This window comes from Furipterus horrens, unplaced genomic scaffold (assembly GCF_987537825.1).
Source record: "Furipterus horrens unplaced genomic scaffold, mFurHor1.1.pri manual_scaffold_13, whole genome shotgun sequence".
In the NCBI taxonomy this organism is placed as follows: domain Eukaryota; kingdom Metazoa; phylum Chordata; class Mammalia; order Chiroptera; family Furipteridae; genus Furipterus; species Furipterus horrens.
Window position 1 is genome coordinate 3,203,064 of NW_028327183.1, and position 12,995 is coordinate 3,216,058.

General features: G+C 49.7%; 1 protein-coding gene across 1 annotated transcript; it reads left to right on the forward strand.

The window, feature by feature from the left end:
* The first annotated feature begins 342 nt into the window (after positions 1-342).
* Positions 343-11,209, forward strand: CNEP1R1 (CTD nuclear envelope phosphatase 1 regulatory subunit 1). The gene is made up of 6 exons (XM_090260458.1): positions 343-490; positions 1,530-1,601; positions 3,791-3,864; positions 6,860-6,969; positions 7,091-7,145; positions 10,391-11,209. The coding sequence occupies exons 1-6, from the start codon at positions 466-468 to the stop codon at positions 10,430-10,432; spliced, it is 378 nt and encodes a 125-aa protein (XP_090116584.1). The 5' UTR covers positions 343-465; the 3' UTR covers positions 10,433-11,209.
* Positions 11,210-12,995: the final 1,786 nt, after the last annotated feature.

Sequence of the window (12,995 nt, forward strand, 5' to 3'; positions counted from 1 at the left end):
GAGTCAGAGTTTTCCTTCTCTGATGTGCCCTGACTGGAAGATCGAACCAGCGACACTTAGCTCGCAGGCCGACGCTCAATCCACTGAGCCAAACATCAAAGAAGCCGGAAACTAGAAAACGTGCGAACGAACTAACGGGCTCGGGGAGGCTGCAGTTCCGCCCCGGGGCAGGCGGCGGCGCTAGCGTCCTAGCAGCCAGGACGCCGGCAGTTCTTGGCGCCTCCGGCTGACCGTCCAACGCTGGGCCCTCAGGCCAGGGCGGGAGTCAGCCAATAGGAAACCGTCTTGGTTGTGGGGTCTAACAGAGGTGCCCTATGAGCGCAGCGGGTCTAGGCAAGGGGGCGGTGCGACGGCGAGGGGCAGAGAGGAGCGGTTAGCGGGGGGAGTCGGCGTTGCGGGCCGGGCGCGGGCCGCGGAGCTGCGATGCGGACGGGCCCGTGTCCATGACCGGAGCCGCCGGCCGACATGAACTCGCTGGAGCAGGCGGAAGGTAGGCGAGCGGCCCGGGCGCGTCCGGGGCTCATCCCGGAAGCTGGCGGGGCTCCGGAGGGGCCGGAGTCGCGGAGACCCCGCCCCGAGGGCCGGGGGCCGTGTTGGGTGGACGGACGCGGTCCGGGTCTTGGGGGACGCGGCGTGCGACCCAGGGGCCGAGGGGCGGCCGGAGCCGGCCGGGCGCGGGTTGCGGCGCGCGTGGCCTCTGCGGACGCTGGGGGGCGTCGCGGCCGCGGCCCCCGTTCCCCGCTTCTGCCGCGGAGCTCCTCTGCGGGGCTGGGTTCCGCTCCCGGGGAAGCCCGCGCGCTTCCTGCGTGGCAGCGCGGTGACTCGCTCTGCTCCGATGGCCCCGTGAGCGGCTCCCCTGATCGCTGCCGCGGCTCCTGGTCCCCGCGGGGTGCGGGGCGGCCTCTGGAGTTCCTTTCTGACGCTGGAGGAGCGCGATTGTGGGAGCGACGCCCGGCCCGCCTTGCCCGTCCGCAGGGGCACCTTGGCCGCCCCCGGCTTGCAGCGGGCGTCGGGGCGTGGGTAGCGCCGAGGTCCCCTTCCCCTGCCCGGAGCGAGGGAAGGGGACCGTCTCTCCCCCCCCCGACCCCGTTAGCAGCTCGGACGGCCGGTGAGCCCAGGCGGAGAGCGTAGCCATTAATTAAACAGGAACGTCATCGGGATCGGGTGACCGCGCTCCCGCAGCCCTCGGAGACCCGGTGTTGGGTGAACAGCGTTGTTCGGTCCGATAGCAAGTTCTCGGTTCCCGCAGAACTAAACCTCGACCTGATGCTCGTCCTTTTCTGAGCAACCCCCACATCTCCGGCCTCCGGCGCGGCCGCCTTTCCGCGCGCGCTTTACGGGGCTTCTAACGTGACCCCGCCGGGGTCCTTCTGCGGGACACGGGAGCGGAGGAAGCCTGATGTTCGTGTCAAGTGCTCACAGATGCCGTGGGAAACGAAGTAACCGGGCCGCGACCCGCGGACGCTGGCGTGTGTCTTAGATTTCCTCCTCGGAGGCGCTAATCAGGGGCCGGAACTCTCTCTCCCCAGATCTCAAGGCTTTCGAGAGGAGGCTCACGGAGTACATCCACTGCCTGCAGCCGGCCACGGGCCGCTGGAGAAGTAAGTGCCCGCCTGTCGTTGCAGGGGAGGAAACCCACGGCGGATGCTGCCATCCCGGCCGGGCAGTGATTCGCTCTCACGGGAAACCTGAGTCACAAATACGTGTTTTACTAAACCGCAGATTCCCTGTGGTTTTGCCTGTTTCTAAATTTCACATTGTAAACAATGCACTATCAAGGAGAACTTAAGGAAAGGAACCGGCAGCCCCAAAGAACAATCTTTGTGGTTGAATTTTTATTTTCCGTTAAAGTAGATCTTTACTTTTTTTATTATACAATGTTACAGATGGGGTGCCACACATGAAAAAGGTTTCAGTAGCCTGTAGCAGTTTGAAAACTTGCCCACAAACTACTGAAGTAAAGTTTTGTTAAGGAAAATCGTATTTAACATCTACAGGGTGAGACACAAGTAGGTTTATAGCTGTGAGTGCATGAAACACAGTTTAACCTGACGTTACTTTTTGTCGATTATTGTATTATTTTCCATACTAGCAACTGTAACCCTGCTTGTGTCCCACCCTGTACGTGGCAAAGGTTACAAAATTGCTTAGTCGATTTTAACAGCATTATACTGCTGTAGAGCCTAACCTAGAAAAACATTCACATTATTACTGTCTACTCACAAACGTCATGAATATTGCAAAATATGACGTGGAAGAGTCGTGGTCACTGCCCAGAGGAAGGCTATAGCAGACGCGGGCAGACACACAGACAATGACATCGGCAAACAAAACGCCTCGCTGACTGTTGGGGAGCCCAGTCCTAGTTTCTGGGGTGTTTGTTGTTGGAGCTTAATGCTGCCAAGAAAGAAGTACAGCGGCCTCCCTCAGGGACAGGCTTCATTTCAAGAGCAGCTGAGCTTGTGGGGCCAGAAGACCACTAGTGACGCTGTGGGTCTCTTTCAGTCAAGATTTCTCCTGTAGTTTTTATTAGATCTGTGCCAAGTTTTATTCATATGCTCTGAGAATTCTGATTGGTCCGCATTCACAAGTAGTGGTTTTCTCAGGGTGTCCGGTTTGCCTGGAATTACTCCACTTGTTTCAGTGCTACTTGAGAGTCTTTTAAAATGTGTATGATGCTGTCCTGTCTTATAAAATGTAACATAATGACCATACTTTTTCTGGTGGGTGGTCTCAGTGCGCACATGTAAATGACCTCAGCACGGTTAATGCACGGATACGAAAGTAGGTGTCTGAGTCCCCTCTAGTGCGTTTGCTTTTGCTTTACTTAAAAAACAAAACAAAACTGTTCTATAGTGTTTTTCCTTATTGGAAATATAGAATTATAAGAAATTGAGTTTAATCTGTTCTGACCTGAGACCATAATTTTGAAATTTTGATTGTTACTGAATACCTAAAATGAGATTGTTTCTCTGTGATTTGACTTTTCTAAAAGTAAATCATCAGGAATTCTAGATAATTGAGGCTTTACTCTATTTCTGTTGCTCTTTGAAGCATGATCTCTACATTTTAAAACTATGTATCCCAGCTAAAAGCAACTGTCTTAATGAGAATATTAAGTCGGTCCTGGTGCCTTTTTATTATTTTTTAGTAATGCCATGTATTCTTAAGTTTTATTTATAATTTGTTCAGAACTTTAAAAAATAATTCCAGCTTCATAGGGAGAGAGAAACCTTACCTAACATTTATTACTGGTGATTTCTCCCTGACCTTCCTCTAGGTCCGTTAAAGAAAAGCCAGTGCCGATGGGTGTGGTCCAGTCACTGTCCAACCCTGACCGCAGCGGGCAGGTGTCCGCAGGGCCAGTCCTTTAGGCAGAATGCTCAGTGCATTCATAAAGGAGCCTTTGTTTGGTTTGTGTACATTAGAAAATGAAAGGCTTTTTTTAAAAAACTTTAATTTACAAAATGCAAAATCAGCACAAAACACATTGAAAGTTGCTAATGTAGAATCTGAAAGTTTTACCGTCTTGGTTCTTACAGCTCTTAATCTCATTAACTTTCGTAAGTTCCGACTAAGTGATAAAGGGAACAGTGTCATCTTCAGCTGGAAAGGCTCCCCGGGTTAGGAGCATTCCTCAGGGTTCCGACCGGCCTCCGCATTCTTGGGTCGAGTGTATTTTCCGTTTAATAACGCGCCGCTTCCGTCGGCGTCAGGGCAGTAGCTGGTGGTCGCAGCGCTACATGTGACGGGCTTATTCCTTACTAATTCTGTGTTTATCTCTCATCAGTGCTTCTCATAGTGGTGTCTGTCTGCACGGCTACTGGTGCCTGGAACTGGTTAATAGATCCCGAGACACAAAAGGTAGAGAATTTGATTTAAAATCTTTGATACACTAAATGGGACGCTGGATATAGCAGTGCTTTGCTCATTGTGAAGTGTTATTCAAATGCTACTACCTGTTACTGCTAATGGTGATATTAATCGTCATATTAAAAATATACCTTACATTAATTGGCTTAAGAGAACCTGGCTGGCTATTGTGAATTAAGTATCTTTACAGGGAAAAGGGCCTGAGAAATATTGCTCCACTTAATGTAACTTGGCGTCCATGTCTGAACTTGCGGGCAGCTCTTGCGTGTCTCGTTTGTCCGCGTTTTTCCATTTCAGCGTAAACAGCGTCTGTTCTGCTTTGTGCGGTGAGTGTCCTCGGCGCCCGCTCTTAAGCGCCAGCACCCTGCGCCCCCCTCTGGGAGCCGCCTTGGCTACCCCTTCCGGGCCCGTGGCGCATGTGAGAGGGCTTGGCAGGAAACGTATATGATGAAATAGCGGAATGTAACTAAGGAAAAGCCGAGACTAGGAGAACACCAATCGGCTGGCAGATCCAAACCGGGAGGAGCCCGGTCCCTGCCAGTCTGGGCCGCGCGGCCGGCACGGCTGCCGCAAGTGCGTCATGGCCGCGTCTGAGTGCCCCCGGCGGCCAGGCCACAGCCAGGGCCATGGCGTGCATCGTCGCTGAAGAGCACACGCGTGTGAGCTGCCTAGGCTCACGGAGCTTCTATTTCCTCGGCGTTTACCTCCAAAAAAAGCTTCCTGCCTGAACTGTAGTGCAGGAAGCACGGAGAGGCGTCCCCCCGGGCACTGCCGGCACACCCCGACCCCGGACGCACACACGGAGTTCGGAGTGTTGTTTCTGGCCGCTCCCTTTGGCCGAAGCGGATAGTTTGTTTCTCGGCTTCCGCCTCTTGCTGCCGACCCGGGTCTCCATTTCAGACTCGGGCTGGCCTCTGAGAGAAGCAGTAGTCCCGGTCCATCAGGGAGGCTCTCCCCGCGGTGCGGGGTTATTCCGGCGACGATGATGTCATTTTCACAAATCTGAGCCCCGCTTCCCCTTCTAAACTGCGATCAGGTGAGACTGCTCCCAGTCGCTTTCTCTGTGACCTCTAAGGTGACCCAGGAGAAGGCCCCGCAGCCGGCCAGGGGTGCGTTCAGCCTGCGGTCTCCCCGGCTTGATCATGGGGGTGGAGACGGAGCGGGGAGGCTGGCGATGGATGTCATGTTAATAGAGGGGCTTTGTGGCTGCCCGGAAACTCCTGTGGGCTCACTTACAAAAACTGATCGTGCGGCTGCACTTGGTGCTCGTCTTCAGGGGAGAGAGAAGGAAGCTGGCGAGGAGATTGAAAAGGGTCCGTCTTGGGAAATGAGTCTGACTTCTAATTGGGAAACATATCAGCTGATTTCAGCTCGTTGAGATCTTAATAAAACACAGAATTAAATGTAATTTGAAATAGGCCCAAAACTCTGTAGTTAATATGGTTTTCTAAATTAGGTGAGAATATAACGATTAGCCTAAGGGTTGGCTCTGTATATTTTAGTATTTAATAACCTCCAACCCGACTAGAGTTTGAAGTAGCAATTGTGTCTGTAGCAGGAGACGCAAACCCCAAAGCCAGCGGCCAGCCGGGAGGCCCCAGGGGAGGGGGCTGTGGCAGCCGGACAGGGGACAGCGCCCAGACACCTGGCCTGGGGCTGGGGGGCGGGGACTGCTGTGTGGAGGCCCTCGTGGCTGCAGGAAAGCGGGCTGGTGCCGGCGGGGCAGTTAAAGTTGCAGCCGAAGCTGCCTGTGCTGGCCTTGGGCGGCCACCGGGCACAGCCGGCCCGGGGCAGTGGAGCCATCCCTGCAGGTTTTCAGAGGACATGCCGCTGGGGTATTAATCTTTCTTCAGGAGCTCATCCTTCTGGGAGCTTCTTCCTCCTGGTGTTTCTGGCCTCTCCTTTCTACATTTGACAGATTGATTTAACCAGGGCTCTGCTAGGTTGTCGACCAGGTGCTTCTCATAGGTTTAGTCTCTGCTCTGGACACGTGCGCAGCTCGTGGTGTGGCGGGGGTCGCCGAGGCCCTTAGCTTGATTCTGTGGCTCCTGCTTGCTTGCGAGTCCACGTGACTCTTTTTCCCAAACTCTAAATATTTGTCTTCTCTCCTTCTGTCTCCTTTCCTGTCCCCCAGGGGTCTGGCTTCAGTGTCTGCTCTTGTTTGGACCCTGGTCCCTGGACACCTATCCCCCCCACACACTTGTTGGTTGTGTGCTCTCCCGTTTCCTGCTGTCACCTGATTATCCTGGACGGGTCCGCCCTTTCCCCTCCTGAACTCTGGTTCCTTTGGGTGGCTGCCAGTCGTCTCTCCCTGCTCAGGTGTCCTGTGGCCACCGGCGTCTCACTAGCTTCAGAGCCAAACTCCTTACTGCTTCTGCAGAGAGGAAGGCGTGGCGCTGGGGTTGAGCAGGAGTCAGGGGGCGGGGGGGATACTGCAGCGCACGTGCCTCTGGCAGGAGGTGATGGGCCTGGGACCACGGTACACGCGGCGGCGTGGGCCCAGCTCTCCTCAGTGAGCTCTTTAATGGAAGGCGGCTAGGTCGTGTTTGACTTTGGTTTCCTTGCGATCAGAGGCCTCATCGTCCTTCCCTCCGCAGTACTACGGAGCACCTGTGTTTGCCACGTGCTGGCTCAGGTGCTGGGACAGAGCCACGCCCAGGACAGTGTCCCTGCCTCTCACTGGGAGGGGCTCCGTGGCTGTCCTTGGTAGGGTGCTTTTCAGTTACAGGAATGAGTTTGTAGTGGCTCAGCCATGTTGGGATGAGTGGAGGGAATCTCGCTGTTATTTTACTACATTGAAGATATAAAATGAATATTAACATACTCTGTTTTTATAGCGTAGCAAAATGGAGAACTAGCAGTATTGAAGTCTTCAAATCCTCATATTTTAAATGATTAACATGTTACATATATGCTTGCATGAGTGGAGGGGTAGGAATCTGTATTCTAAGATTTTAACATTTTTGTACTTCAAATTGTTTTACAGGTGTCCTTCCTCACCTCGTTATGGAATCACCCGTTTTTCACCATCAGCTGTATCACTCTGATAGGCTTGTTCTTTGCTGGGATACACAAGAGGGTAGTTGCTCCGTCGATGTATCCTTTGCCCGGCTTGGGTGTTACTCTCTGAACACAGTTAAAACACCTTCTCGGTGAACTGGGTGCTGGTAAAAGCTTCCCCTGAAACGATACGTTTTCCTTTGACCAGCCTGTGCAGTATAGCCGCTCGATGTCGGACTGTGTTGGCGGAGTACAATATGTCCTGTGACGATGTAAGCATTTTCTTCGCTCGAAAATTACAGACGTGGGACAGGCCCGCGGTGTTGTGGCTTAAGGAAAACAGGCCTTTTCTTAACAATAATTTTCTTCGTGGAGTTAATAGTGGGAATATTCCTTGTGTTGGTTCTAAGACACATTTTAAAAATACTTTAAAATCTCGTAAATTGAGGTGCATTTACTAATCAGTAGTGTCTTACAGTTAAATGGGTGGCGCTAACAGTACTTTTTCTCGGTGATGAGAAGCATGATGCCTCCCATGATTGAAGCCGGCTTAGGTTCAGCGAAAGGCCACGGCCATTTTTGGCTAAAATGGCTCAGTGGTGGTTGGTTTGGTAAACTGCTCTGACCTTTCTGATGGTGTTCGGTATGCAGGGTTTTAAATAGAGTCCTAGATTAATTGACGGACTGTGGAGATGGGAACCTATTGTATCAATACATTTTAAAAGCATTTCTATTTTCAATTTAAGAAACTATTCAACAAGTAATACCTACCCAGTGTAGAAAATTGGAATAAAGAGCAAAAAAAATTTTAGGGCAGGAGGACAACAGGATCAGGGGAAGAGAATAAAGACTAAGCAGTTTGATCTTTACAAATTAGAGGCTAAGGATGGCATTTCAAGTCAGAAGGGAAGAAGTAGGCCATTTAGTAGTGACGAGACAGTCGGCTCTTTGGGAAAAAGGGATTTTAAAAATACTTATTTTTAGTGGGGTGGGGAGGAGGGAGGGAGGAAAGGAGAGAAACATCTGTGCGATGGGCTGCCTCTCGTACAGCCCCCAAGTGGGGACTGAACCCACAGCCTAGGGGTGTGGCCTGACTGGGAGTCAAACCAGCGACCTTTTGCTTTGTGGGCGGACGCCCAACCAGCTGAGCCACACTGCTCAGGGCCACATTTAAAAAAAAAATGAATTTTGACCTCTGCCTCACATCGGTTTTAAGAAAATGAAATTCTAAATAGTCTTAAAGACATACATGCCCTCCCCATGTAGCTCAGTTGGTTGGCGCCTTGTTGTCATACCCCCAGCTGCCAAAAGGTTGCAGGTTCGATTCCCGGTCAGGAATGGGTTACCTATTTGTGCGCATACAGGCGGCAAGCGCGGAGCTGTTACTGCAGCATCCTTTGCAGAAGTGACAACCTGGAAACAATTCTTATGTTTCTCCGCAGGGGAGGGGTAAAGTAGGCTGTGCTCTGGTACCGGCACAGGAAACCGGAAGTTCACCTGTAAATATGCACGGTGGGCAGGCCGGGGGGTGGGGGGGTGTCTCCCAGACACAATGTCAGGTGCAAAAAGTAAATCACCAAACAGTATGCCCAGTGTGGTACCAGTTTTTAGTTTTAATTAGGAAGTTTCCAAACATAAAGTAGTAAAGAGAAGCATATGATGAACTCCTTCCTATGTACCCACTGGCCAGTGTCAGCAGTGATTAGCTCATGACTGTCTTGTTTCCTGTGCACCCCTGTCCGCCTTCCCCTCATTGGGCTATGGGAAACACATCCCAGTGATACAGTTCACCCTCCAATATTTCAGCATGTTAGAGACACCAGATTTTTCTAATTCATACGTGTGAGTGTAATCCATAAAAACAGTCTGGAATAATTCGTGCTAAAACTGGTTCTTCTGTAAGAAGGCTACAATTGGAGGTAGGTGGAAAGGATAACTGTAACTTAACTGTATTTGAAATTTTTGTGATGTGATTACATCAATGTCTGGCTCATGTAATTTAAAATAGGTTAAAACCGTGGATGAACAAAAAGTGGTCTATTCATTCAGTGGAACACTGTGTGTGTGACGCAAATGATGGGGACTGCCGAAACCTGGTGGCATTGATGACTCAGAAACAGTAGGTGCAGAAGGACACAGTCTGATGCCACTTATGCCCAGACCCCAGGAGCAGACTGAATCGACGATGAGCGGTTGAGTCCGCGTGGGGAGGGGGACACCATTGAGCGGAAGGGGCATGGGGAAGCTTCCTGAGCCGGCCGGGGCAGCTCAGTGATGGAGCGCCTGCCCGCCCGCCCACGAACCAGAGAAGCTTCCTGGGTGTCAGCGGTGCCCTGGGGCCTGGTGTGGGTGCTGGCTGCATGGTGAGTACGTTCGTCGGAACTCACGAGGCTACCCAAGATTGGCGCATTTTGTTGTATCTAAGCTACAGTGCAACAGAAGAGTGGAAAAGTTAGTATCAGAGTTTTATCCAGATCCCAAGGAAGTACCGAAAATTATGGAAAGTGAGAACCGGGGACGGCTAGAGTCCCGGCAACGCTCCTGACCTGCGGAGAGCAATAGGGTCTGTTCTTCGAAACCAGCTAGTCTTCTCAACCAAAGCTAATCACCATGTTTTATATTGTGTTATATATATATAAAAGAAAGATGTGTTATGAATTATTGACACATTATGATTTAAGAGCCACCGTTTATTGGGCGTGAACCATGTGCAGGGTCCTAGCCTTTGTCCCTGCCTTGTCTCAGTCAGGGTCTTCATTGGGTGGTTACACGTTGTCCCATTGGATGGCCGCTGCAGAGCTCCCCCCCTGCTGGGCGTGTGGTTTCCCCGCGTCCCGTACTACGTAAGCTGTATGTTCTGCACCAGAACTGCACTCCAGGAGAACAAGGGACTCTTCCGGTTCATTCCTGGCTCTAGCATTCCACGCAAGGCCTGGCACACGGCGGGCGCCCGGTAAATGTTGAACGGAAGCATTAACAGCACATGCGCGTGTCCACACCCGCATTTAGTTTTCTTCGGATAAATGCCACAGACGGCAGCGTTTGGACCGTGTGGTATGTATTTCTCTGTGAACATGGCAGTTGGCCCTCAGGAGAGCTGTGTCCACTGATACTGAGCACGAGCAGTAGGAGCCGTCCCAGCCGTCGGTTCACACTGTGACTGGAGGAGGTTAAAACTACTGCTGGAAAAGGAGGAATGCTTTTGCCAGTGCACAGTCTCATTCATGTTTTCTACGCTTCGTTTGCTGAGAAGCATAAACGTCTGCAGGCTGGGGTTCTATTTTCTCCAGTGGATTGATTGGCTGATTTTAAGGTAGCCAGTGTGTGTTTTAAAGTAGTAAAGATTTTGGAAGAACACTCCGCACAAAGAAGACTTTGAAAATATAACTATTACTTGCTTAATCTTGAGTAAATATAGAGAGGTGTGTTGATATCCTTTGAGTGCCCTTTAAGACTTTTAGATAAACGGTGTGTTTTTAATAGAACTGTGTATTTAAAACCTTTTTTGTTTTTACAGACAGGAAAACTGATTTTGAAACCGAGGCCTCACGTTCAGTGACAGTGTGCAGTCATCGTTACGGGACCTGAAACAGCCTTTGTTCAGATCAGCGGTACAGCAAGAAGCCATAGGGTTCCTTCTGCAGTTGGATGCACGACGGTCGTAGCAGCCACTGACAAGGAGCGTGCAATGTCCCCAGGTGTCCTGGTGGTGACGGCTCACAGTATCAGTGTGTTGGTACCTTGAATTATCTGTGTATCAGTGTTAGAGTCACTTTAGTACTTCAGACCCTGCAGAGATTGTGGGAGATGAAGTATGTATGTATGTTACTAAGTTAAACTTAGAAACAGAACCTCATCCAGTTTTTATAATGTATTTTTGCAAACTACTGTAAATAACAAATCATTGCCAGTGTCAAAGAGGAAACCTCACGTGGACGTGGTTCTCCTGCACCAGTATTCAGGCCACCCGCTTGCCCCTCCGCGGCCCTGTGACCGGCTGTGGGACGCTGCTGTGCCCTTCGCTCTGCCCGCCTCTCGGTCACCGTGCGGGAGGCCGTCGGACGGGGCCTGGACTGGGCAGTGCGCCTCCATCATGTAAGAAATTACAGAGGTTCCGAGAGACAGTTTTGTTAAACCAGGTAGTGGACTTCAGCCACTGTTGTGACGTTTTCCTGTTCATTGTTCTCATTTAACGCTAAATTCACTTTATTTTTTAGTAATTTTAAGAACACTCCAGAGGCTTCTGAATATACCAGTTTAGTTATAAATTATGTATTGTCTGGGAATTTGATAGCTGTTGTTTTAGATGATGGGAGTCTATGCCGTGGCTGGCGTGCCGTCGCACTGGTGGTGCCCGGTGTCCTCGGTCATCCCTCCGCCGCGGGAGTGGGGGCAGTGCCACAGGCTGGAGTCTGCAGTCCTCACTGTTCAGAGTGTTACTGACATACTGTGTATGCATCTTAGCCACGTGTACTCTGGTAACCCTAAAAATTAAACTGTTGGCATTGCTGTAAATATTTTAAAGAACTGGAGGTGCCTTTTACCTGTTTATTAGAAGATTTTGAAAATGTTTAAATTATTTCAAAAGGAATCTTTTAAATTTCATTTGACATAAAGCTGAAAATTCAATAACAGGACAAAAACTTTTTAACTAGGCAACCATTTAATAAATGTGTTCATCTTGGCTTTCATGTGTATAAAATTTTATTCTTGGAACTATAGCAATAAAACCCTCTGCTCCTAAGAAGTCTTAAGAGGGTATTCTATATATTCTGTTGTTGTTTTATTTTCTGTAAATTTTGTAGGTAAATATGTGCATAAAATAAATACTTTATATATAATTAATGATTGGGCTTTTTTTTTTTTTTTAGTTAAAAAAGATTTTTTAAATTTATGTTTAGAGAGAGGGGAAGGGGAGAGAGAGAGATGGAGAGAAACATCAATGGGTTTGCCTCTCACATGCCCCCAACCAAGACCTGGCCCACAACCCAGGAACACAGCCTGACTGGGAATTGAACCGGCAACCTTGTGGTTTGCAGGACGATGCCCAACCCACTGAGCCACACCAGTCAGAGCTTTCTTTTCTTGGTTTGTGTATGTAACTGAAAATGTTTGCAGTCATACAGTGTGTCTCTGGTATAGGCCAGTTCCAGATAAGATGTTTTCCTTTTGCTGTCCAGGAGAGCACATTTCTGGTAGCACTGGGAGGCACCTGTTCATTCGGCTATGATGTAACTTTTATTACGTGTTGTTCCTCATTGTCTGGCAACATTCGGCTCTTACTCAGGAATTACAGGTTTTCTCCAAGTGCTTTACAAACTTGCATTGCCAGCTTCCTCCGAGAGTGTAAGGCTGACCATGGATTTGACAGGTCTGCAGACCTTTATAGGATTTGTTGATCTTCCAGGTTTATATTGAGTATTAAACATTAAGTTATGTAAAGCACCTAAAACGGTGCTTGGCCACAGAATCACTGCTCAAAAATGTATCTGTTAAACGAAATTCTAAAAGTTAAAAAAAAAAAAAAGGATCTCACTGTTAACTACCCTACACAATGTCAACACCTCTGCTGAAATAACCCTGAGGAAATTCTGCTTTTCTTTTGAACTAAGCAAACTTGAATGGTGGCTTAAGTGCCAAGAGAAAGGCTATCTGGTCTCTAATGATTGAAGAACCTCAAAAGGCTCTAGGTGTCTCCCTCTTCTCAGACCCCCCTCCCCCCAAAGCGGGAAGGCACGTGATGCTGGCTGGGCTGCTTTGAGGGGCTCTCCTCTCGCTAACCAAACTCTGGACTGGCGTTTTGTAGAGACCGAGCCAAGCCAGAGGCTCTGCCTTCCGCAGCAGCTGAAATGGCTCATTTCCTGTGGGAGGCATAGAAACACAATTCTCTTCTCACCTGTCCTTCGACACGCTTTCTGAACGCTTTCACACTGAGTGAGTGTAATTTCTACCTTTCCCCCTCTTTTTTTTCCACTGTAAATAGGAAGTGCCTCTTGTCTGCATCACAGGGCAAACAATTTAAAAAATCAGATTTTTTTAGTGTATGACTGACTGATGGTTTGTTCTGCAAAAATTCCCTCTTGATAATTTGTAGGGAAAAGGGATGTTTAGGTCATCTTTGC